The 26,614-nt window shown below is 42.6% G+C and overlaps 1 protein-coding gene across 2 annotated transcripts; it reads right to left on the reverse strand.

The window, feature by feature from the left end:
- Positions 1-4,437: 4,437 nt before the first annotated feature.
- OGFOD1 (2-oxoglutarate and iron dependent oxygenase domain containing 1) lies at positions 4,438-26,529 on the reverse strand. 2 transcript variants are annotated; one of them, XM_015070356.3, is made up of 13 exons: positions 26,301-26,529; positions 24,543-24,688; positions 20,775-20,821; positions 17,805-17,905; positions 14,172-14,288; positions 13,502-13,593; positions 13,165-13,293; positions 12,771-12,884; positions 11,269-11,348; positions 10,689-11,002; positions 6,251-6,373; positions 5,694-5,752; positions 4,438-5,189 (listed from the first exon to the last, which is right to left on the reverse strand). In XM_015070356.3, the coding sequence occupies exons 1-13, from the start codon at positions 26,452-26,454 to the stop codon at positions 5,028-5,030; spliced, it is 1,638 nt and encodes a 545-aa protein (XP_014925842.1). In that variant the 5' UTR covers positions 26,455-26,529; the 3' UTR covers positions 4,438-5,027. The 2 variants fall into 2 exon arrangements, with proteins under 2 accessions (XP_014925842.1, XP_026900228.1); XM_027044427.2 differs by lacking the exon at positions 26,301-26,529 and adding an exon at positions 25,763-26,265.
- Between the last annotated feature and the right edge of the window lie 85 nt (positions 26,530-26,614).

Here is a 26,614-nt window from a genome sequence, read left to right on the forward strand (position 1 = left end):
TTCGAGCCCCACGTCGGGCTCGGTGCTGACAACTCAGAGCCTGGAGCCTGCTTCATTTTTTGGGTCTCCCTCTTTCTCTCTGCTCCTCCCCCGCCCACACTCTTGTCTCTCAAAAATAATAAATAAAAATGTTAAAAAATGAAAAAAAAAAAAAAAAAGCTGATCTTGGGGCGAGGGTTCGGATCCCGTGTTGGGCTCTGTGCTGATGGTGTGGAGCCTGTCTCCATGTCTCTCTGCCCCTCCCCTGCTTGCTCTCTCTCTCTCAAAAATAAACATTAAAAAAAAAAAAAAGCTGATCTTGAGGATTCTGGGATCTGGGAGAAAGCTTTTTAGTCATTTTTTAAGCATCCTTTTAAATAAAGTCACCCTGCCCACATCCAGATTAAGGTACTCTATATTTTTTATTTTTATTGTTCTCAAAGTTTATTTACTGAGAGAGGGAGAGAGAGAATCCCAAGCAGGCTCTGTGCTGTCAGCACAGAGCCTGATGTGGGGCCTGATCCCCACGAACTGTGAGATCATGACCTGAGCCGAAATCAAGAGTTAGACGCTAAACTGACGGAGCCGCCAGGCACCTCGGTACTCAATATTTTAGAGAGTATGGTTTTTGTCATTTCCCACCATGTCTGCCTATCCACATACATCAAGGCTCAGCTCAAATGCTCTCTCCTCAGGAGACCCTTCCCCTCCCATGTCTATTCTTTAACCCTTATTACATTCTGTGTTTAGGTAAATGTTAATCCTCCACTGAGAACAGGGGCTGCGTCTCAATCACCTGTCTCCTCCCAGTGGTGCCGAGCCAGTGCCCCGAGCACAGAGAGGCACCCGCTGCTTTCCGTGGAATCGCCTGCCTTTAGTCAGCCCATCTGTGGCTTCAAAAATCAAAGAACTAGGGACTTTACAATTATGCAACCCTAGAAGTGCTTTACAAGGATGATTTCTAACATTATTTATGTTTCAAATTTTATAATTAGCAGTTGCAGATCTGCCAGTGCAGAGTCCTGTGATCACAGAACTAAATTATCTCCACTTTTCACTTTGAAACTAAAGTACAGTAAGACACCCATTGCAGCTTGGTGTTTTGCATTTTGCCTCTTTCCCATCTGGCCCCTGCCCACACTAGATGCTGTAGCTCCTGACTCATCTTTTTATTTGTATGGTACAGAAATCTGCTTTTCCTAAAATGATGCCACATGGACAATTCCCAAGTAGTTTTCAGAGCTGTCTATGTGGACTGATTTTGCATCAATCAGAGAAGGAAATCGTGTGTTTCTGCGGGAATATTCTGTTCATTAGGGCTGGAGAGCCTGCCTCTGGTGTCACAAAGGGTGACCCTTTTAACAGGGTTTGTATTTTCTCACTCAATTTGAGTAATATACGAGTAAGTACATAATGGTATTGAAGAGACCCTGGCAGCCAGAACTCCTAGCTGAAGAAATGCTGGTCTAGGAAAGGTAGCCCAGGCATTGATTTTTTTTTTCCCCACTGCGGAAAAGAAACCACCACATTCAGTAGAGTCTGGAAGGTGGTTGGTGAGCAGTAGGAAAGCCAAGTTCAAAACCAGGTTAAAAAACAGCCCCTTTCTCTTCTAGGCTTCATTTTCCACATCTTTAAAACAGTGTACTGAAGTTAGATTATTATAGGGTTCTTCCTTGAATGTTTTATTTTTCCTCCTAACAGAAATGCTAATATGCTGTCCAAATAACTACAAAAATGTTCTTAATGTCCGTCATTATTAACACATAAAGGGGATTTGTTCTGGGGGGTTGACCTTACGCAACTCTAGGAAGTGGCAGAGCAGTCTCTGTGAGGCACATTGTCTGTCTCGTGCGGGAACTGGAAGCCCAGAGGACGGGCAGGGAGACCTCGAACGGAGATGCTGAACATCCAGGGGCAGCTGGGACAGTTGCAGCCCAGATGGGGATTCACACCAGGAGGTGGGCTTCTGGCTAAGCAACGTGGTGAGCTACTAAATGGCTACCGCCTCATCCGGGCCCCCCAGATCTTGCACAAGAATTTGTGGCTCACCCTGACTGGGAACGGAATTCTGGGAAATGTGGTTTAGGTTAGCCAAGTCAGTACCTTACAAAGCGCCACAGTGGCTGTGCCAGGATGGCGTGACTCCAGATGAGCTTGCCTTTTTATTTTTACATGTTTTAATTCTTCACAACAAACGTGTATTATTCATATAATCTTAAAAAATATATAGCTGTTCTCTTTGAGGCGGGGGAATAATCTTCCTTTGCTAAAAGGAACGATAAGAATTGGAGGTTCACTGTTGGGAGAGAAGATACCATCTATTACACAGGTGAACATCAACAGCTCTTACCTGAAAGAAGGATTTACAAGATGCCCATGTTTCAGTTCCTCTTTTGCCACAACTATTGACACTGGCTTTAAGCCCCAAAAATCCAGGTGAAGAATGAAGTACTAAGGAAAACCAGCTTCTCAATCACTGAGTGTCTTCAGTGCAGAAAAGTGCCCTGCGAACACACCATCTTTCCCGTAGATGATGTAACTGATGGAAACATTGGAGCCTGGCCCTCCAGGAGTCTCTCCCTTCGGACGGCGAGATCCTTTGGCATAGAGCACAGAAGCTTCTGCTGTGGTGCAGACCTTAAACACACTGAGGTTAAGGAGAAACTAATAAACACATTTTAACGCTTGCGTTGTACGTATGCTAAGAGTTAGACTGAGCGCTCCAGAATTGGAAAAGTGGGGTGGCCTCCTAGATGTCACCTACGGCCATGAGTATCTCTTTTCCAAGCGCCCTGGCGCTTTCCCCTGGGCCTTCCACTTGCAGTTATGCTACCGACAGATTGTTCACTAGAACCTCATCCCCCTCTCTCCTGCTCATGAAAACACATCAGAAAGCAAGTGAGCGAAAATAACATTGTAGGGATGACCTTTATTCAGTCTATAGGAACTGAAAAGAAAAGGCAAACTTTGACATGTAAGCCATTATTTACAAAGTTGTTGTAATCCCACGTGTCACTGTGCTGTGAATTCTTTAAAAAAAATTTTTTTTTATGTTTATTTATTTTTGAGAGAGAAATAGAGCACAAGTAAAGGAGGGGCAGAGAGAGAGAGGGAGGCACAGAATCTGAAGCAGGCTCCAGGCTCCGAGCCGTCAGCACAGAGCCCGACATGGGACTCGAACTCACGAACTGTGAGATCATGATCTGACCTGAAGTCGGATGCTTAACCAACTGAGCCACCCGGGCGCCCGTGTAGTGAAAGAATTCTGGTCTCCAAAACAGCAGACATGTAGGGGGTGCCTGGGTGGCTCAGTCGGTTAAGTGTCTGAATCTTGGTTTTGGCTCAGGTCACAATCTCATGGATCTGACAGTGCGGAGCCCGCTTGGGATTCTGTCTCTTCCGCTCTGCCCCTCCCCTGCTGGCTCTCTCCCTGTCTCTCTCTCAAAATAAATAAACTGAAAAAACACCAAACAAACAGTATGCATGTAAACTGGCCCGGTACTGTGTGTGTGGGGGAAGACGTTAGAGCTAGTTCTAGGTACTTCTTTTTCATCTCACCCGAGAAAAATTAGTGTTTTATGACAATACTGAATATTCGTACATGTGTAAAATTTCTAGATAGCTATCCCTATCTATCTAGATACTATCTATCTGGGGTACAAAATCAAAGAAATCTTGAAACCATCAACCTAAAGGAAGTGAACCTCATTCTCTTCATTTAAATGCCAACTTTAGAGGGAGTACTCGAAGTATTAGGAGATTAAAGAAGGTAAAAGCCCAATGCTTTTCCTACTGATTAATAAAATCCCAAATAAAAGTTACGGTAACAGTTGGTAATCAATGTAAAAAACAGGAAACGAGAAGACAGTATTGGAACGAGAACAGCATCTTGCAGCTAACGACACAGCGACCACTACCCTCCCCCGTACACACCCCCATGTATAGGTGGTAGTTGTCACATAAGCCTCACACCAGTTCAGGGAAGAGAATGTAACAAAATGGACAGCCTCTTGGCATTTTGATGTGGCCTTTAGCATCTGTTCTCTTAAAGAAAAACAGGCAACTCATTTTATAGCTGACCCGAGAGTATTTAGGGACAGGAAAGACACATGCGAGGCTAGAATCATCTAGTTATACAGGAGCCACAACTCCAGGATGGAAAAGCAGTGGGTCCCCAGGAACGATGACATATGGCACAAGCAGCCACTCAGAAGTCTCAGGGGCCATGTGGTTTGGGGCCCGGTGTTTACCAAGGCAGGAATACCATCATCATTTAAGTCCACACTGTCCTAAGGGAGTCACAGTGAAACAAAGCCATAGGCACTGGGAGGAAGTATAATGAGCCCACCCAGAACAGGACAGAAGTTTCTGTAACTTTCTAAACCGGTATGCTTAGGAAGGACAGAATCAGCAGTCATTTATGAGTATTAAAAAACAAATACTCACTGGAAACATGGATGAACCTTGAAGACTTTATGCTAGGTGAAATGAGCCAGTTTCAGAAGGACAAATATTGTATTGTTCCACTTGTATGAATGGAGACAGAGACTGAAAGTGGCATGGTGGCTGTCAGGGGCTAGGAAGGGGGACGGGGAGTTACTCTTTAGTGGGGACAGTTTCAGTCTGGGAAGATGGCAAAGTTCTGGAGATGGGTGGTGGTGACAATTGCACAACCATGTGAATATCCTTAATGTCACTCAAGTATACACTTAAAAATGGTTAGAATGGTACACTTTATGTTGTGTGTATTTTACCACACACAAAAGCTTTTTAAAAATCACTAAGGAAGTCCATATGGAAAATGAAAAACTGAATGTGAAAAAAAAAAAAAGACAAAAAAGCTTTTTTTTTTTTTTTTTTTTATCAAGAGAGAAATACCTGGCTCCAAGCTCAAGGCCTAGATTGCAGACAATAACGATGAGTCCTACCACGCAGTTTTGAAGACACGGTCACACAGGCCACCTTGTAGCTCTCCGTGTGATGCCTAGCTCTTCCGCACTCCCCAGTACTGAGGAAGGGTCTCTTTTCTTCAGCTTGGCTCAGCCCTGTTATTCGTAATAGACAAACGAGAAGTCCCAGAAACCTGTTCTATTTGGGAAGGCTTTCTTTTGTTCTAGGCTTCGGTGGTTAATATGCTTGACAAATTTCAGAGTCTCTCTATCTCTGTAGACCAGTGCCAAAGAGTTGTTTTCCGGATTCACTGTTAGAAGCTGAAATAAGTGATAGAGTGTCACATCAGAGCACAGAACTTATTCTCAACTCTTTTCCTCAACGATTCACCACGGAACAGATGGTTTTCACATCATGTACTCAGACTGGTGACAGGGGATCTTTTAAAAGATCCTTTACGAGGAGGCGCTGTTGCTCTAGCTGTCAAGGCATTTCCCAACGGACCCCATTCCAATACATACCCAGAAAGGTTCTACCTCCTGCGTTTATTCCTTACTATATCCAAAGATTTCATGGGAATGCACCATCAACTCTTAACTTCTATGGAATTTCTCAATAGGGTAGAATAAATGCCTAGTGATTACCCTTTCGCATTTTTATTCCTTGCTGAGTACTTACTACTAGAAATCAGAACCAGTGCCAGGCAGACCATCATGCACTTATCAGCTAAGGACACTGGCAGAAGGTCATAAAAATTGGGTGTGTGAAGAATGAAAGCTTCCTTAAGAAGTAAGAAGGATAGTTTGCTATCAGAAGCAACTTACCTCTTCATCTTCACCTTTGGCAATGTAGGAAGTAAAGCCGCCATATTCTGGCTCCCAGCCTTACAAAGGGAAGACAAACAGCATTCAGAAAGCTTTTCCTACAAGACTTCCATCATCTACTTACATCGCCCATACCAGGCTGCTCTACGGCTGGGGGATCTGGGACCTTAGTGGTAACCAACTCTATGGCTTATAAGCCGGAATTTACTGTTCAACCAACATCGAATAAGGAGTGAAAACTAAGAATTAAATGTAAAATACACCTGGAAGGAAAATTACATAAAAGATGTAGATCTGAGTGGGCGGGAGGGTTCTTGGAGGGAAACTGTTTTGGTCCACATCCCCCATACCTTAGTCACAGATAGAAATCCTTTGAGTTGGGGGGACTGAAGTTCATGACCCCCAAGATCCCTTCCAACAGGGTGCCTCTGTGATCTGTGATCCTGGCCAAGGTACATCACTTCTGAATTGGGTCAGGTGGAGAGCATCACCGGGAGAGACTGCCCCTCTTATGGAAACAGCTCACTGGTTTCCATAAGTTACTTCCTGACTCTTACCTTCACAGCCACAGTAGAGAAGTAAATCCAGGGCAAATTCAGTCTTGCTGTTGTCATGGATCAAAGTGTAGTGACCAGTCTTCCAACGCCTCAACTCCCCCTGGCATGTGGGAACACTTGAGTCTAAGAAAAAACCATAGAAGGCCAGAAAAAATTTAAAATAACTTGATACAACTGCTAGATTGTGAGGGAATAGTAAGCAGGAATGATCCAGCACTAAAGTGAAATCATTCCCATAATGATTTCTGACCTACTGACCTATTGTTCTGATCTATTACTCCACCAAACTAGCCTTAACAGTGACTGTCAGAAATGTACCATGTCTGACTGTTGGCAGGGGGGACGTTGATGCTCTCTTTCTTTACAGTTAGTCTCAGATAGAATATTTAGCTGCCAAAATAAAAAAAAATTATAACATGAATAAATACTATAATTTTAAACAGACTGCAGGGGTGCCTGGGTGGCTCAGTTAAGCGTCCAACTTCGGCTCAGTTTGTGATCTCACGGTTTGTGGATCTGGGCCCCACATTGGGCCCTGTGCTGATAGCTCGGAGCCTGGAGCCTGCTTCGGATTCTGTCTCCCTCTCTCTCTGCCCCTTCTCTGCTTATGCTCTGTCTCGCTCTCTCTCAAACATACACATTAAAAAATAAAAATAAAAAAAAAAATAGATTGTCCTACCTCCTGTTTCTCCTTTATTAACATCCTGTCTCAGTGTGATTCGCTTGTTACAATTGACAAGCTGATACTACACATTATTATTAACTAAAATCCATAGTTTACATTAGGGTTCACTCCTGGTGCTCTACATTCTATTGGTCTTGATAAATGAGTAATGTCGAGTCTCCATCATGACAGTATTGGACAGAATTGGTTTTAATGCCATAAAACCCCCTGTGCTCTACCTAATTCATCCCTTCGTTCCTCCTAGTGCCTTCCAACCACTGATTTGACTCTCTCCTTAGTTCTGCCTTTTCCAGAATGTCAGAGTTGGAATCATACAATAAGTAGCCTTTTCAGACTGGCTTCTTTCACTCAGTAATAGCACTTAAGGTTCCTCTGTATCTTTTCATGGCTTGATAGCTCATTTCTTTTTAACTTCATCCTGTTGTGGTTAGAGAAGACACTTTGTATGATATCTTAAAAATTTAAATAAAATAAAGATAGGGGCACCTGGGTGGCTCGGTCAGTTGGGCATCCGACTTCGGCTCAGGTCATGATCTCGCAGTTTGTGGGTTCGAGCCCCGTGTCGGGCTCTGTGCTGACAGCTTGGAGCCTGCAGCCCGCTTCAGATTCTGTGTCTCCTTCTCTCTGTCCCTTCCCTGCTCTCTCTCTCTCTCACACACAAATAAAAAATAAACATTAAAATTAAAAAAAAAATAAATAAAATAAAGATAAAGTCTATTTGATATTAGTATAGCCATTCCTGCTCTCTTTTGGTTACTACTTGCATGGAACATCTTTTTCCATCCTTTGATTTTCAATCTTTTTCTGCTTCTGGGATCTCAAGTGGGTCCCTTGTAGATAGAAGACAGTATTTTTTTTTTAAAGAAATTCTTTTTTTTTTTAAACATTTTTAAAAGTTTATTTATTTTTGAGAGACAGCAGGGAAGGGGCAGAGAGGGGGACAGAGGACCCAAAGTGGGCTCCACTGACAGCAGTGAGCCCCATGTGGGTATCAAACTCATGAACCTCAAGATCATGGCCTGAGCTGAAGTTGGATGCTTAACAGACTTAGCCCCCGAGGCGCCCCGACAGCAGATAGTTGAATCATGTGTTCCTGTCTGCTTTGTCAATCTCCTTCTTTTGATAGTCATTTATATTTAAAGTAATTACTAATAGAGCGGTGCCTAGGTGGCATAGTTGGTTAAGCATCGGACTCTTGATCTCAGCTCAGGTCATAATCTCGCAGTTTGTAGTTTCGAGTGCTGCATCGGGCTCTGCTCTGATGGTGCGGACACCGCTTGGGATTCTGTCTCTCCTTCTCTGTGCCCTTCCCTCGCTTGTGCTTTCTCTCTCAAGATGAATAAATAAAACAAATTTTTAAAAATAATAATTACTAATAAAGAGGGAATTAATTCTGTCATTTTGCTATTTTTAAAATATTTTTATTTTAGAGAGAGAGACAGCATGTGGCAGAGGGGCAGAGGTAGAGAGAATCTTAAGCAGGCTCATGCTCAGTGTGGAGCCCAATGTGGGGCTTTATCCCATAACCCTGGGATCATGACCTGAGCTGAAATCAAGAGACGCTCAACCCACTGAGCGACCCAGGTGCCCCTGTTTTCTAAATGCCTTATAGCTTTTTGTCCCCCATATCCTACATTCCTGTCTTTTGTACTTAATTGGTTTTTTGGCATTGAAACATTTAAGTTACTTTCTTGTTTCCTTTTATGTATATTCTATGGCTATTTTCTTTGGTTATCACATGGGTTACATTTAACATCCTAAAGTTATAAAGCCTCAAATTTGAACTTATGCCAGTTTAATAAAATATAAAAACTCTGCTCCTTTATAGCTTGGTCCCCACCCTTTTAAGATGATAAACTTTGCAAACAGTTACGTTTCATGTTTACCTTTTGTATTCCCTGCTCTGCTTTGGTCCAGGGTCTTCCATAACAGTAGACGCTTGGTAATAGAATAAAGCATCTTTTGGCCGCCTATATAGATTTTTTTTTTCCTAAGCTGCAGGTTCCCATAAAAATGAAACCAAAAGGAATAGTGGTAAACAAATACCTTTTTAAACAGCCCCTGAGGCTCCACTGATCTTCACCTGATTCCTTTTAGGGTCCAAGTATAGATGCCAGTTTCAATTATCAAGGAAAGCCAACCTCTATCTTAAAGGCCATCTTGGGGCACCTGAGTGGCTCAGTCACTTAAGTATCTGACTTCAGCTCTGGTCATGATCTCACAGTTCATGGGTTGGAGCCCCATGTCGGGCTCTGACAGTTCAGAGCCTGGAGGCTGCTGTGGATTCTGTGTACCCCTCTCTCTGCCCTTCCCCTTCTTGCTCTCTCTTTCTCACTCTCAAAAATAAAGTAAGAAACATTAAAAAAAATTATTAAAGAAAGTGGTGTGTATTGACCAGTACAGGAAAAGCTACCTGGGTCTGGTGTTCTAAGTATCTGTGGTGACAAAAGCAACAGGTCAGTCCCTTTGGGAGGCCACAGAATCTGCATTACAATGCTTGTGGTTTCCCTGTCACACTTCGGGGGGTTTGTTTCCACGGCGATCCCTTGTCCTTGCTTGTCCTTGCTCTTCTAACTGCATGGGGTCCTTCTCAAGAAATCAGAGCTGAAGCAGGGAGAGTAAAACTGAGGAGAGGAGTTGGGAAACAGATTTTCTCGACTGGTTTAGTAGGTACTGAAACATGTATGTTGAATTGGTAACTACTCAGTCACCAAATCCACAGAAGCCTTCCCTCTTAAATTTCCTATGTTTTTCTCTTTTTCATCTTGTTTGTAGATGATGAAAGACTTCCTCTACTTTTTAAAAAATTTTTAAAATTTTTTATTTTTTTAAAGTAATCTCCATAGCCAACGTGGGGCTCCAACTCAGGACCCTGAGATCAAGAGTCGCATGCTCTTGGGGTGCCTGGGTGGCTTAGTCGGTTAGGTGTCCGACTTCGGTTCAGGTCATGATCTCGCGGTTTGTGGGTTCGGGCCCTGCATCAGGCTCTGTGCTGATGGCTCAGAGCCTGGAGCCTGCTTCGGATTCTGTGTCTCCCTCTCTCTCTGCTCCTTTCCTGCTCCCACTCTGTCTCTCTCTCTCTCTCTCTCTCTCAAAAATAAACATTAAAAACCAAAAAAAAGAATCGCATGCTCTTTCAACTGAGCCAGTCAGGCGCCCCTAGACTTCCTCTAGTTTTAATAATCATTTCCTCTGTCCATGTGCCCAAATGCAAACAAGTTTTTCTTAGCCTGCTATTGGTCCTTAGCAGACATAAGCTGCTCACCTTCCTCTCCTTGATGATGTTGTGTTTTAAAGTAGTTTGGGGCACAGCCAGTCCTATTTCTGTCCACTGTTCGTAAATCTTTAGCCTAGTAAAACATACGAGCTGCTCCTCCTATCTAGAATGTTCTTCCCATAGATCCTTGTTATTCCAATCTGAGCTCAAATAGCAGCTTCTGAGACAGGCTCTTCCAACTGCCCATTCACCTCAGAGGCCACTCGGTCATTCCTCACACGTGACCCTACGAAAGTTTTCCGCATGGCACTTATCGTTATTTGATGTGTCCTTGTGGTTCGTGTACACGTTTAATCTTTGTCCTCTCCTACTAGAATATTAGCTCTAGGAGAGCAGAGACCTTGTTTGTTCTGTCCTCCAGTTCCTGAAACAGGCCTAGCATAGAGCAGATGCACAAGCAATATTTGTTGGGTGAATAAATGATTGACTAGTGAGTGCTTAATGGTACACAAGGACAAATCATATCGACAGCTTACCTCTCTTGGCTTCGTTTTCCTCTGACTCTGGGTCTGTCTGTTCACTGCTCTGTTGGCTGCTGTGGCTGACGGCTGTCTGAGGGCTCTGGGGCCCAGGGGAGCTATGGCTAGTCCCTTCTTCAGTGTGATCAGCTGCAGAGGTGCCTTCACCTTCCTTTTTGTCCTCCACCTCATCTTCCTCTGAAGGGGCCAAGAAGTGGAGTTTCAGGCCTGTGAAGTTGGAGAGCAGCAAGAACAGAGCCTCGGAGCGAAATAATTCCATGCAGTCCTTCAGGATATTGGGAAGCTTGCTCTCCTCCGCTTTCTCATAAAACCTGGAAAGCAGCGATGCCAAGTTGTTCATCGAAGCCACAGACGTAATATCACGCATGGAATAAAAGCCGATCATTAGCTTTGTACCCCGCTGCCTAAACCTTGGCATAGCTCACTGAATCACCAGTTGTTCTAACAGTGAGGTTCTCTCGGGGCCTGCTACCAGATGGCCGTGGGGATGAAACACCACCGGGGCCAATGTCCTATTATCAGAGGTGAGCCTGGCTGACCAACAGGCAGGTGCTAAATGCAAATGTCTTGGTTCTACCTTTTGTTAGGGGGACCTCGGCTGCTCCATTTCACATCTCCTTTCTCCAAAGCCTCACAGACCTCTGCAAATTTCTCAGGCTGGAAAAAGAGCACAGAAAAAAAAACAGTCAGGGACTCTCCCTGTAGTCCCACACCTGGTCTTGCAGCTGGAGCAGCTCTGCAGAATCATTCTGGCTGATTCCTAAAAGGGCCAGCCGACACTCACCCCCCCACCCCAGGCCTGATACAGTGAAGCCAGAACAAAGACTGGATAAATCATCAGCATGCCTTAGCCAAGAGATTCGAGTGTTAATCTGGACTATCTCCTTTAGCAGTTGTAGGTCTTATGTCAAATTGCTCAACATCTCAGTCGTCTGCATTTATAAAATGAAGATCACAATACAGACTTCAATCCAGAACATATGAGGGGAAAAAAATTAAGCTGCAAAACAGCCAATGTCATTACAACGAAAATCTCTTGCAGGCCTCACTTTTATTTAATCAGCCTTATAAATATAATAAGCCACGAACAGAGCAAGAAGCTGAATAATCTGTTGAAATATGCTCAAGAGGCTTTCTCTATAGTTGTTTAATGTAGCTTCCCAAGGAATGTTCTCAACACTGCAGTCCTATCGGCTGTAAAACAGGAACGAGGATCACAAAGCCTGATTTAGGTAAGCTCAGTAAAATAGAGTCAAACAAGTTTATTTACTATGCTTCTCAAATTCCTTAATATGCTAATGTCAGCTTTAAAATTCTGAGAGAGAGAGAGAGAGAGAGAGAGAGAGAGAGACAGAACCTTTATCTTTCTCATGGAGGAACAGCTCTTGGGACTGCGCTTCTGGGGGGAGCAGGATCACTGTGAAACACCACACCAGCATCCATGATCTCGTGTGGCCCTCACAGTAACTCTTCAATACGAGCAAGGCAGGTCCTATTGCAGTTTAATTGATGACGAAATGGAAGCTCAGAGAGATTTAGTGATTTGCTCGGGTTAGTAAAACCATAGAGCCAGGACATGAACATAGAGTCCTTCTGACTTCTGATGTAGTTCCCTTGCCACTGAAATGGGCTACCTCATCCTTGTCAAATGTTCGTTAATAGGGGTTGACCAATTAATAATCTCTCTACTAAAAGCAATGAGCTTATAGTGAACCATATTCACCAAATGAATAGGAAGGAAAATACATACAACTCCCTCTCAGCCTAGAGGCTAGTTGTGTGTGTGTGTGTGTGTGTGTGTGTATGCACCATTAAGATTTTAGAAAACTGGGGAACACCCAAGGGACTCTTAACCCACTAAGCATACAGCTGCTACCTATGTCGGCTGCTAGTACTGCTTCCATATTTTATTTGAAGAAGAGGGTGATAAAAATATTCTAATCAGGAATAAAACAAAAAAACTCCTTTAATGATGCCTATGCACCCACCCAAGAAGAAAGACAAAAGCAGAAGTTGTTATAACAGTGAGATTTTGTTAGGATGTCCCCAAGATATACTGGACAGGATATGCTGGCTTACCTTAAGGAACTCCTTTAGGAGGATTTCAGACCTTTCTTCAAACTCTTCTTGAATTTGAACTTGGTAATCCATGTCCAGATAAGTAGGGTTGATCCAATCATATAAAATTTCATGCTTAAAAGGAGGAGCAGATGCCAAATATGAGTTCACAGTTCTTATTGCTTTTGCACTTATGTCATTTCATAACAGTAAAATATATGCAAATCCTCACTCTATAATTTCCTCCTTGTTACACATAAAAGTGCCAGAAAACTCTGCCTGAGAAAAGATACTATCAAAAGTTTATCCAAGAAGAGCGGAAGAGCAAACGTAAAGTCTAGTTTCATTACCAGGAAAACAAACGACATGCTACAGCTTCTAGAGAAGAGGCCCGACAACCGGCATTTATCCTTACATCTTGTGGGATGTGCGGGCTCCGAGGTACAAGTGGTTCAAAGTAGTTGGGGGGTCTGGTCAGTGAAGGACCATGAAACCAGCCGCTTATAGACAAACGTGACTTTTCTTCAGACAGGACTTCAGACACCTGAAAAGAAAGGCCAGCAGCACATGAATGAACACACCAGATAAGGGGGAAGGTCACCAGCCAGGGTGCACTGACTTCCAGATCCATCACAATGGATGTGGGCACTATCTGGCCACAGGGGTCCATCGGGAAGCTGTCACATTTTGTTAACGGGGAACTAAAAAGTATGATCCTTACATTCTATATATTTGTGGTTTACAACCGTTACCTGGTGAAAGGATACTGGAGACACTTCAAAGAAAACCAGTGTGTTCCATGAAGGGATAAGAGACTTGACAATCTGCTTCGGCTGAAAGTGTTCTGCACCAGGAGAGAAAACAACCACAGATGTGGTTTCGTTATCGTTAACCAATTCCAGTCCGCCTTGTTTCACTCCGACAATTCTCAGATTTCTAGGGGGAACTAGACGTACCCTGCAGATCCCAAACCACCACCCCCTTCCATCTGTCTCCCTCATACTTGCTGGTTCTGCTGGGTGATATCTGTTCTCACTACGCCATCCCTCTATTATTGATGAGAGCTGGAATAAATTCGGAAAGTTTTCCAGAGTCAACATTTGGTGTCGGTCCTTAGAAAACAGCCCTGGCTTCCTGTCAGGTGGATTCACCCTAGCAGACCGACGGTGCCAGGCGAATGTACACGCACTCTACCTTTCCGCAGTCAGTATTCAGAAGTAGGGTCTGCCGAGTCCTGTTAATGGACTCTATCTCTGGAGTAATGACGACTTGAAGCACAACTTAGAGGCAGCTGTCAGGGCCGACATCCCTTCCCCTGCGGTTGTCACCCCACTGAATGGCTTCCGCCTCCTTAGATGAGTACACATGTTGTATGTAAGAACTCAGAAGTGGCTAGTGCCAAGGAGCATGCACTTGTCTTACCATCAACATTGTACAGGTCCAGGGTGCCCCCCAAACTCCTGTCCCAGGGAGGAACCAGGTAAAGAATGAAGGCGATCCGGCGCCCTTCCAGCTCGTCGTCGTGGCAGAGGAGGGCATCTGCAATAGTGCAACACACACTTCAACGTCCCACACCGCAAGGAGCAGCTCCAGGAGCAGCTGGAGCTGATTGGATCCAGCATTTAATATCAGTCCATTTGATACTCATCTGTAATGTGAACTCCTCCAGCTGTAAAATGACACTTATTCTCCTGGTTTATAATTGGAGACATAAAACGGGCAACATGGGGGACTCCAAAAGCACTGAAGGGCACATATATGGACAGACCCCAGAGAGAATCACTAACAGTATTTTTGCATATATTCTTCCAGTATTTTTCGTACATACATTTGCTTTTAAAAAAACAGTATCCTACAGTGGTTATTTTGTGGCCTTTTTATTACATGGTAAGTGTCCACATCAGTATACACACCTGTCATGCTTGTTAATGGCCACGTAGTATACCATACGGGTTATGAATTATCTTCCTTCCCCTTTAACTAATCTTCCACTTGTTAATTAAGTTGTCTCCATTTGCCTTAATGAACATCACTGTACATAGACCTTTTGGTACTGATTCCCATTTATTTCTTGAGCTAAAACTTCTAAGGGCCATTTGGTGGAACTGAGCAAGGCAGGCATCTGTGTAGGGCAGGGGAGGGAAGGCATGCTATGGTGAACTGAGACTGTTCACACATGGAGGGATCATGATCGATTGATAAAGAAATCTATTGAAGATAATGGAAGCCATGGTTCTTACTGCTGAGGTAGGAAATTACAAATACGGAAATGGCAAAATCTGGGATAAACCTAAAGTGTTGAATTGCAACTGCAGGAATCAACGTGAATTGAGCTTCTTGTATGTGTAGATGTTTATATAGATATTTAGATATCTACATTTTTCTAGATGTTGAAACACACAAAAGTGTAAATGCACGTGTGTGCACATGTGTGTGTATATGTGCATATGTGTTTGCTGCCTCTTTCCCACTGAAAGGCCTGGGAGCGGTGACACCCTAACAGCAAAAACACCTACAGTCCAGATCTTGATTTAAACAAAAAAATTTTTTTTAATGTTTATTTATTTTTGAGAGAGACAGAGACAGAATGTGAGTGGGTTAGGGGAAGAGAGAGAGGGAGACACAGAATCTGAAGCAGGCTCCAGGCTCTGAGTTGTCAGCACAGAGCCCAATGTGGGGTTCGAACTCACAAGCTGTGAGATCACGACCTGAGCCAAAGTAGGACGTTCAACTGACTGAGCCACCCAAGCACCCCTTGATTTTTTTCTTTTTTAACGTTCATTTATTTTTGAGAGAGAGAGAGAGAGGTAGAGAGAGAGGGAGACAGAGGATCTGAAGTGGGCTCTGCACTGACAGTAGTAGATGTGGAGCTCCAACTCGCGAACTGTGAGATCATGACCTGAGCTGAAGTCAGATGCTTAACCGACTGAGCCACACAGATCTTGATTTTTAAGCATCATTCTTCACTAAAAGGAACTAGGGTTCTTTGGAAGAATGGCCAACTCTGGATCCAGAGCAGGGGAAATGTAAGATAAGCCTGGAAAATGTTGTTTTGCTAGAAAGTAAGATATATTAAGAATGATGGGGACACATCAAAAGGACCTGAAGTCAGTTTAAAGGGGCTCCCCTTGATCAAATCAGGGACAATATGAGCATCAGTATAATGACAGCAACTGCTTATAGCCCATTACATAAGCAGTAATCCATAAATCCACACCGACATAAATACATGAATAAATAAATGGGAAAAGGGGAATGTTTCCTTTACAGTAGAATAACTAATAAATGTAAAAGAAATGATTTTTTATTGAAAAATATCCCCGTTTGGCAACTTTCATAGTAATAACCTAGCAAGAAATATCAGAGGATGCTGGGGCACCTGGGTGGCTCAGTCGGTTAAGCGTCCAACTTTGGCTCAGGTCATGATCTTGTGGTTTGTGGGTTTGAGCCCCGTGTTGGGATCCATGCTGACAGCTCAGAGCCTGGAGCCTGCTTCAGATTCCGTGTCTCCCTCTCTCTGCCCCTTCCCCACTTGTGCTCTGTCTCTCTCTCAAAAATAAACAAACATTAAAAAATTTTTTTTTAATTAAAAAAAAAACAAACGAAAAACCTGACATTAGCCACCACCTTAATTAAGTAATCAGAGTTAGTATCACTAGACTATGACACACAGAAACCACATACCACTTGAGAAGATGCAGTAAAAAAAAACAAACAAAAAACCCCCACATAATTAATTTTGTAATATTCCTACCAAAAACACATGGCTTGAATCTAATCATGAGGAAGCATCAGACAAACTCAAACTGAGGGAAGTTTTACAAAATGACTCCTCTGTAAACCTTCAGAAGCATTAAGACAATGAAAGTCAAGGAAAGACTGAGGGAGTCCAAACAGGCATGACAACTACATGCACGGCGCAATCCTGGACGGGATCCTTTGAACATGTATTTTATTTATTTTTTTGTTTATTTATTTTTGAGAGGGAGTGAGCATGGGAGGTGCAGAGACAGGGGGACAGAGGATCTGAAGCAGGCTCCGGGTGACAGCAGAGAGCCTGATGCGGGGCTTGAACTCACGAACTGTGAGATCATGACCTGAGCCGAAGTCGGCCACTTCAAGCAACTGAGCCACCCAGGCGCCCCTAGATCCTTTTGCAATCAAGGACCAAATAATAGAACTTGAATGGAGCCTGAGGATTAGATGGGAATCAAGTATTAATCTCAACTTCCTGATTTTGATGGTTTATCATTATCATACAGGAGAATGTCCTTGTTGTAGGAATCAGTCGGGGGTCATGGGGCAGAACGGCAACCAAGTCCAACAGGAAATACATTATTTGTACTATGCTTGCCACTTTTCTAGAAGTTTGAAGTTATTTCAATTGAAAAGAAAAAGTTTTTTTTTTTAAAAAGGGCGTATGATAGGACTCTTCCTGTGTACCACTCAGTTACCCTCAAAAAGTTGCTACCAATTTATACTCCCCCAATTATACTTTATATTGTGTGAGAGTAAACCCAAATCAAAACTGGACTCAGGAACACAAAACAAAATACTTTTTCTTGTAGACAAAAAAACCAAACATGTTTTCAAAAAGACATTTACATGCTCCCAAAGGGAACTGGTGATAATGGATCCCTCTGAAGAGATAGGGGACAAAAAGAAAGGGAAGGGGATTGTCAAGGTTTACACTGTATCCTTCTATATTGAGGTTTTTTCCCTTAAGAATGTGGTTCTACGAGTAGAGTTTACAACATCACCTCTGAGTTTCCTGATACTGTACACAAAGCGGGTGTGCATGTGCAATGTCAGCATTTTCTGGGAAATATGGTCAACAGTTTTCATATTTCCACCAAAGACAACCCCTGCCTTATTATACCTTCCAGGAAGGTGGGCGTTTCGGTATATGAGCCGGTCCAGTGTTCCTTACTGAGCAGATTCTAATGCTACGCGGGGACACACAGCCCAGGATTCTGGCACACTGGTGCTATCTTCTTGCCACTGTTAGTTAAAGCCTTTAAGACTTCCAGATGTCAAGGGCTTTATCTTGCTTACCAGAGAATTCATATTTAGCACAGGACATGTCAATAGTTGATTCCAGGTCAATCTTGGAAATGTCAGCAAGCCAAGTCCGGAAATCTTCAAACAGAACTTTCCTAGAAATGTAAACAAAGATCACTTGTTAGGCTGTAGTGAGGCCTCCATTTGGATCTAGGCCACAACTACTTTTTTCTGGAGGCTGCGGTTTATTCTTTACTTTAAACTTGCACAGTTTAGGACTTGGAACTGAAATAAAGAGAAATAAATACTAATCTATCTACTGTAATCTTTTTTTCTCTGTTTCATTTTACTTTCTTCCTCTTAAATTTATGGCATGCCCTATCATGGCAGTGATTTGGCCTCTGTCATAATTTATTGCACTGATGTTCCATTCCGAGGTTACTGATTTTTAGATATGTTCTTCAGCACTAAAACTGGCTCCACTGTTTAATGACCACTTGGGTGACACTGTTGTAGATTAAAAACTTTAAGTTGCAGTAACGGTCTATATTATGCTAACTATGTGGCACTCAGGAAAATCTTTCATAGAAGTTCTTTTTTTTTAATTTATTTTTTAATGTTTACTTTTGAGAGACAGAGAGAGAAAGAGAGAATGGGAGAGGGGCAGAGATACAGAGACACAGAATCTGAAGCAGGCTCTAGGCTCTGAGTTGTCAGCAGAGCCTGACGCAGGGCTCGAACTCCCGAGCTGTGAGATCATGACCTGAGCCAAAGTCAGGTGCTTAACCAACCAAGCCACCGAGGTGTCCCTTTCAAAGAGGTTCTGATGCTAGCAGGATACCACTAAAAGATGCCGACCATTTCCATTTACCACCTAATGTGGTTCTTTGTACAGAAATCTCTTTAATACAATTTATAACTCATTCAGCTGATCAACTTTGAAATTCTGTTAATCTTGATGAATTTATATCATTTTGAAAGGATTTACATTAGTTCACATTTTGCACACACAGACAAAATTTTGGGGATCCTCTAAGTCCAGATGTACACAATTGAAATTCCCACCAAATGCAATTGTGCTATTCATAAATATCAAGTCTTCAGGCTGATCTGAGATTTTAATACTGAGTACCTCTTCTGCACTATACATTACCAAACCAAAAAATTTCTGTAAACTACTGTGCTACATCAGTTCACCCAGAAGTGCCACATAACTTTAAAAACAGTTGCAAATTACATGGAATGAGCCAGCAGAGCAAAGTGCTGAACCAGGCTTGAGATGTGGGTGGCAAACATTTCTGCAAAGTCTTGATGCTTTAAACAACTATTACCAAAGCCTTAAATCCTTCTTTTACTGGTAACATTGGCTTCCTCAAGTTTATTCCATAAAAAGCCCTTCCTCTAGTCACTCTGTGAGGGTGTCACGAGGACAGGGTTATTTTCTGTCATTATTCTCACTTGTTAATTGTATTTAAGAGAGAAATTGCAGAATCCAACCGGGAAAGATAAAGGTCACCTTTCTATAAAGACCAAGGACTGCTGTCTCTCACACACCATCCAGCTGTTACCCTGTGTGTATAGAATGGAACCTCGGTCCCATAGGAAATGCTTACCAGAAGCGTGCTGTGAGCTAATGAGATAATAATGCCTTAAAGTGCGATCACCTCTCTTTGGAACAACGAAAGGTCTAAATAAATATGAAATGTTATGAGTTACAATTAATACATAAGCAATAGTTCAGGATTTGGAAGAAATAACAATCTGTGCAGGCTGCCAACATATATAGAAATTCTGTATAGATGAAAACGTTATTACAAAGTAACACGTGCTAAGGGGCGCTTGTTAAGTGTCCTTGACTCTTGATTTTGGCTCAGGTCATAATCTCATGGTTCGAGCTCCATGTTGGGCTCTCCCCCCACCTCACTGCTGACAGCATGGAGCCTACCTGGGATCCTCTTTCCCTCTCTCTCTGCCCCTCCCCACTCGTGTGCACATGTACTCTCTCTCAAATAAACTTAAAAAACAAAACAAACCCCCACCCCCCAAAGTAACATGTGTTTATTGTAGCAAAACTTGGGGAAAAAAACACTCCAGAAGTAAAAAAAAAAACTGTTAAAAAAAATCTGAAATCCTACTAGCCAGATTTAAACGTCCCATTCTTCTGCCGTTCCGTTGGTATACACACAGCCAAATATATATCTTTCTTAAAATCATTCACACTGTATTGTTTTAACATCTTTTCTTTTGACAAGTGTATTTCATTGACTCTAATATGCCTTTGTCTGTAAGAAGTAGTATTATTTTACATTTCACTTAAAAAAATGTTGCCAATTAAACTAGGACACCATTGTAATTTGTGAGACACTGGATCTCAGCAGTGCTAAAATGGGAAAAAAGAAAATGTATCTTAGAATTGGTGAAATAGGGTTTAACTTTATCATACTCGCATGTTAAAATTCACATATGTCATAGCCGACAGCTGTAGAGTTTTCCACTTTACATTTGTGCCATTAACTATGTAAATCTCAGTGCGTGGCCATTTAATTTGTATATAGTTTTTCATTATTTTAAACAACATTACAACACATAATCTTCTATGGAATTTTTGAGCTCATCCTTAATTATTTTCTTGGGATAAGTTCTCGCAAGTGGACTTACACTACAAAATAATAAGCATACTTTTTAGGGTTTTGATACATCTTTCAAAACCATCATCTAAGAAAGTCAGCAGCAGTGCATAAAGGGGTCTCAATGACTGTCAACACTGGGGTTTTGAATATTTGCCAACTTAATAGGTGAAAAATGCTTCCTGCATTGTTTCCTTGATTACTAACAAGGTTGAACATTTTATCATTGAGAAACTGGGCCCTGGAATCAGACTGATTTGAGCTTGTATCTGAGCTCCCTCAGTTTTCATCTAGGAAGCCTTGAAGAACTTACTTCATCTCTCAGTCTGTTTCCTCCTCTACAAAAGTGTTATTATATAATACTTCCCACACCTGACAAATAGCACCAGTTGTTTACCTTAAAGCACAGATGTGAGGCTCTCTTCTCTTCTTCAAATCATCAGACTTGATCATAAAAAAGAGGGAAAAAAAAAGATTTCCTTCATATATGAGACACACAGAGGAAAGCAGTTCAGTGAGTGCCCTGGTGGCATAGCATTGTGGGTAACAGCCCAGCCCTGAAGCCAGACTGCCTGGGTTTGATGTACGGTCTCTCCACGTGGCGGCTCTGCGACTCGGGCGACTTCCTTAACCCCCTGTGACTTATTCAACAAATACTTAAACACTTGTGACAGTGGAGCTTATGTTATTTTTGAGGGAGACAGACAATAAACATACAAAGACAGTGGTCAGTATGAAGGAAGGGGACAAATGCGCGGGGAAAACCAGCAGGGTATGAGGGAGTAGGCATGCTCAAGATGGGGAAGGGCTTCCAAGTACAAACACGGTGGCCAGGCTAGACCTCGCTGAGGGATGCACAGCCTTGAAGGAGGTTGGGAAACAGTCCCAGGGAATACCTAGGCACAGAGGATTCAAGGTCCTGAGTGTGAAGCATTTCCTAGTCAAGAAATCCAAGGAGACTATGTGGCTGGAACAGAGAGAGTACGGGGGAGAGTGGTAGGAGATGAGGCCAAGGAGGTAAGGGTTCACCTTAGAGCTGTTCTAAGCACTTTGGCTTTCTGACAAAGAAATGAGGAACCATGGGAATTTTTGAGCAAGGGAGTATTGGGATCCCACTTAAATTGCTAAAAATTGGGATAAAATTCATGTAACTTAAAATTTACCATCCTAACCACCCGGAAGTGTGTAATACGGTGGATTTTAGTTTATTCACCATGTTGTGCAACCACCACTGTTGGTTCCAGAACATTTATTATCACCTCAAAAAGAAACCCCATACCCATCAGGTGGTCACTGCACATACCCTTCTCCCCCAGGTTCCTGGCTACTGCTAATCTACATTCTGCCTCTCTACATGGATTTGCCTGTTCCGGACATTCCATATGGACGGAATCCTACAGTCTGTGGCCTTGCGTGGCTGGCTTCTCTCAGCACATTTCCAAGTCTCCTCCTCTCCTCCATGTTACAGCAGCATTACTACGTCATACCTTTTTCTGGCTGAATAATATTCCGTTGTGTGGACAGACCACACTCATTTGTCCATTTGTCAGGTGATGGACATTTGGGTTGATTCCACTTTTTGGATATTCGAATAATGCTGCTATGATCATTTGTGTACTAGTTTTATGTGAACGTGTCTTCAATTCTTTTGGGTCCACTGTTGTTTTAAAATAACACAACGGCTATGACTGTGGAGCTGGGCAAGGGTAAAAGCAGGGAGACTGGTTAATAGACTGATAGAATAATCCTGATGAGAGACAAAGATGGCTTGGGCCAGGTGTTGGCTGTTGGCACTGGAATGGAAAGAAGTGGGTTTTTCTGGATAGGTTTTGAAGATAGAGCCTGCAGAATTTCCTGACAAACTGGGTATGAGGGGAGAGAGGACCTTAAGGTTTTTAAGCCTGGTCCCTTGGAAAGATCGAGTTGCCATTAACTGGGATGGGTAACATTGCAGGTGGAACAGATTTAGGGGGAGAAGATCAGGCATTTAGTTTTGGACTTAGGTGTGAGACACTGAACAGATATCCAAGAGTAGAGGCAAAGCGAGGGTCTCCCTGGAAATGGTCCAAGGGCAAAGCCCTAAAGTACTCCATCATTGAGAAGTCAGGTACAAAAGGAAAGCCTACAAAAGAAACCAAGGACTTGCCAGGGTGGTAGCAGGAAGCCCCAAGGCATCTGGACAGTAAAGTGAAAATGTCTCCAGGAGAAAGGAGTAGCATAGTAGCTCCAGTGCTGCTGGGAGGTGGAGTAAAATGAGGCCTCAAAACTGATGACTGACTGGATTTACTAACATAGAAGTCAAGAGTGAGCTTGACAAGTGCAGCTGCAGTGGAGTTGTAGGTGAAAGGCTGAAGAAAAGTGGGCTTAACAGAGAATGGGAGAAGACATATTTAAGAAAAGTACAGACACCTTATAAGGAACTCTACTGTCAAGAGGAGCAGAGAGGGGCGCCTGTGTGGCTCACTTGTCCAACTCTTGATTTAGGCTCAGGTCATGATCCCAGGGTCATGGGATCGAGCCCCATGCTGGCCTCTGCACTGAGCATGGAGCCTGTTTGAGATTCTCTCTAAGAAATTAAAAAAAAAAAAAAAAAAAAAAAAAAGAGGAGCAGAGGAATAGGGTGGTGGTTGAAGGGCAAAGTCAGGTCAAGAGCACTTTTTTCTTAACATCTTTCTTTTATATGTCAAAGGGAACGATCCGGAATAGAAGGAAAAACTGATGTAGTCCCCTCATCTGTAAGAGAGGAATAGTTAATGTACCTCTTTCATAGGACTGAGGATTTAATGAATTAATAAAGTACTTAGCATGGCATAAAGCATGCACTCAATAATGTTTGTTCTGAAATATACAGAATATCAGGCCACTCTTAATGACATACTGCTAGGAAGGCTGGAAGGTATCATAGACTCAATTAAGGCAATTCATAGCACAAGCAAAGGGGATACAAACAAAGTCTGAAGGGACAGAAGACTGAAAGCAGGTTTTATATTTACTGTCTTAGGATAAAGAAGTTCAGTCCCAAAGTGAGCATAGTAAACATTATTCACAGCCCAGTAGAGTTCCATCAAACACCCATGTGATCTAAAGTTATCTTTTATTCCCCTCCTCATTACCCAGGGCCCTTTTTATTATTTTCCCACTCACTGACTTTACAGTTAGTATTGTTACTGAAGTTGATAATAATTACAAAGGCAGATCATTGTGGTTTTAATTAACCTATGTAACTTTACTAAGGATAAAAGCTTAATATTAACTGGATTTCCTGAATTATTAAGAGTTATATTGTGTATTTTATCATGTGGTTAATTCAATCATATGTGTAAGGCCCAAAGATAGACATACTGGGGGACACAATCAGCTCTTGTGCAAAAGAATAAAAGAGAGAGAAATCCTGTTATTTACTTTCTTATCCCAGATAAAGAGGAATCAAAGGGTAAATGCAAAGAAAACAAAATAGGTCTTCATCTTTTTCATTTTATCCTGTGATTCTTGAGGGTTGATGTCCATGAAGTTTTATAAAGGATTTCTAAGAGTGATGTACACCATGTACTAAAAAGATATTCCCCCCAAAACTGGGGAAACCAATGATCTAGATTTCCATACCTAGACTAGGCCCTGTCTTCTAAGAGTAGAAAATCCAGCCATGATTTTGACATGGTCTTTCCTGCCAAATTAAACCATCCACCAAAAAAGGAATAGACCTAACTCTCCTTGGACATTCTGCAGTGAGCAACATGCTACAATACATCATGCACCTAAAATACAGACATGAACTCAAAAATTTAAATGGTTATTATTTTCCAACATACAGTTCTCTTTAGCATATCAATCCCCAAAATGTACCTGATCCCCTTTGTTTATAATGTACTTAACTTACTGGCTTACTGTATTTCTTGACTATCTGTTGCCATCGTTATCACTTCTACTATTTTAGATTTTGAAGTCTTACAGGGCAGAGACTGTCAGAGAGTCCCACGCAATAATTATAGTACCTAATACATTGTTAACACTCAGTAAGCTTATGTGAAATCAATGAATGTTTCTTACAATGTCAAGGCAAGGACCCTCCAAGGCAAACCCAATCTAAAACTTCAAGTCCAAAGGTAATGAATGGCTTTGTGGTCAATTAATTTCTGAAGTGGAAGAGTGAAAGGGACATAAATACCTGCTGGAACTTATATAAATCGTTATACTTTTCATGGAAGTCCAAGTTCAAAAGTTCCTTCTGAAGCCCTTCCAAAAAGTTTTGGCTTTGGATGAAGTCTGGGATCACGCAGTGAAGAAAGGGTTCCATGTCCATGACAATGGCCTCTGTTGGAAGGAAAACATTACTTGTGGCTTTTTCTCCTTTTATATTTTTGACCCCCAAGTGGTATAGCGAGAGATTACAAAAGGGAATGGTTGTGAATTCTCAGAAATCAAGTAAGTAAAGTCTAAGATTTGGAGGAAGAATTATAAGCTCTCTCTTTTTTCTTTATGCATTTAATGCTACTTTTAAAAAATATTGTTCTTAAAATACTAATTCTTACAAGGAGTACAGGTGATATCACTAAATTAAGGTTTGTACTCCTTTTTGAGTTTTAAAAAAATGTTTACTTATTTTTGAGAGAGAGTGAGCAGTGGAGAGGCAGAAAGAGAAGGGGACAGAGAATCCATAGAGGGCTCTGTGCTTACAGCAGCAACCCCAAAGCGGGGCTCAAACTCATAAACTGCGAGATCATGACCTGAGCCGACATCTGACGCTTAACCCACTGAGCCACCCAGGCTACCCGCTTATTTGTTTTCGTTTCTGTTTTAGTTCAAAGATTAGCTATTGAACTGAATATATTTGATTCTTTACTGATTTCCCCCACACTTAAAATGAGAGTAGCAAATTAAAAACAAAAAAAAACGAGAATAGCAGCTCAGCTCCACAGTTGGTGGGATCCCACCCCAAGTCCAGCTCTGCGCTGGACAGTGCTGAGCCTGCTTGGGACTCTCTGACTCTTTCTCTCTCTCTCTGCCCCTCTCCTACTTGTGCTTGCTCTCTCAAAATATATACATTTTTTAAAAGTGACAATAACAATTGTGGCTGGTGATTTTTCACTGACCCTACTTTTTCTTTCCCCAAGTTACTGTTGGAGGAAGTTACAACATTCTTTTTTTGTTTTTTTTTTTTTTTTAATCAGTTCAAGCATAACTTTCCGATGCCTTGATTTCTAGCTCAACATTTTACCCACTGCTTCTAATAATAGTCACCACCACCACGACCGACCACGTGCCAAACACAGTGGTGCTGTAGACGCACGACTTCACTTCATCTCTTCAGCAAGCCTAGGATATTGACAAGTCCCTGCGTGTATAGAGCTATCACTTTCTATGTGCATCCAGACACCCAGGACTCACCTCTTTAAAGTACTTAACAACTGAAAGCAAAATCATGGCAATCTCTAGAAGGGAAAGCATGATGCATTAAGCAGAATTCTTATCCCCTAAGGTGGTATCTGAGGCTGAGGCTGGAATCGTTCAAGGTGGGTTCCTCCCCTTGCTCAACACTTGTTTGCTTTCATAAGTCACGCCGTCGACCTATAGGCGTGTGAAAACGATTAAGCGCAGGTGCCAACTATCTGGCAGCTCACAACAAATGCTCTGGCTACGCTATTTTGGGATAAGCGATCATTGCCCTCGGAGGAACTACGAACTTGCATGCCCTCTGCTTCCCAAAACTCTCGGGCCTACGTTTCTTCCTCTTCTCAGATTTCTAAATCCGAACCGAACTTGGTATGATAGAGGATAGCAGGAGAGTCAGAGGTGGCCAAAGTCATACTGTCTCCAAGAGACTCTTCCCTTGTGGCCCCGCTGCCCAGGGCTCGGCTCGAGTGGCAGGACTTTCAGAGGCCCCCAGACCCCGCGCGGCAGCTCCCCCTTCACAGCACTCGGTTACCGTGACGGAACGGCGTCCTGCGGCTCCAGGCCTCAGACACCTGCTTTTTCAAGATTTCTTCCGTGACAGCATCCGAAAACTCCGCTATCACCTCCTTCTTTCCCTTTTTCCCCGCACGGCCGGGGCCCGGCTCAGCTGGCCGTTTCCCATTCATCTTCTCTTAAGCTACAGACCCACGCCACACTGATTAAGCAGCTATACTTTCCTGGGCGGACTGCAATTCCCAGAATGCCCCCTACCCCGGGTTTCCCAGCACCGCCCAATAGGAAGTGCGAAAGTAAGAGGAGGAGGAGCCCATTCCTGATTTACCAATG

The sequence above is a fragment of the Acinonyx jubatus genome, chromosome E2 (genome assembly GCF_027475565.1).
Source record: "Acinonyx jubatus isolate Ajub_Pintada_27869175 chromosome E2, VMU_Ajub_asm_v1.0, whole genome shotgun sequence".
In the NCBI taxonomy this organism is placed as follows: domain Eukaryota; kingdom Metazoa; phylum Chordata; class Mammalia; order Carnivora; family Felidae; genus Acinonyx; species Acinonyx jubatus.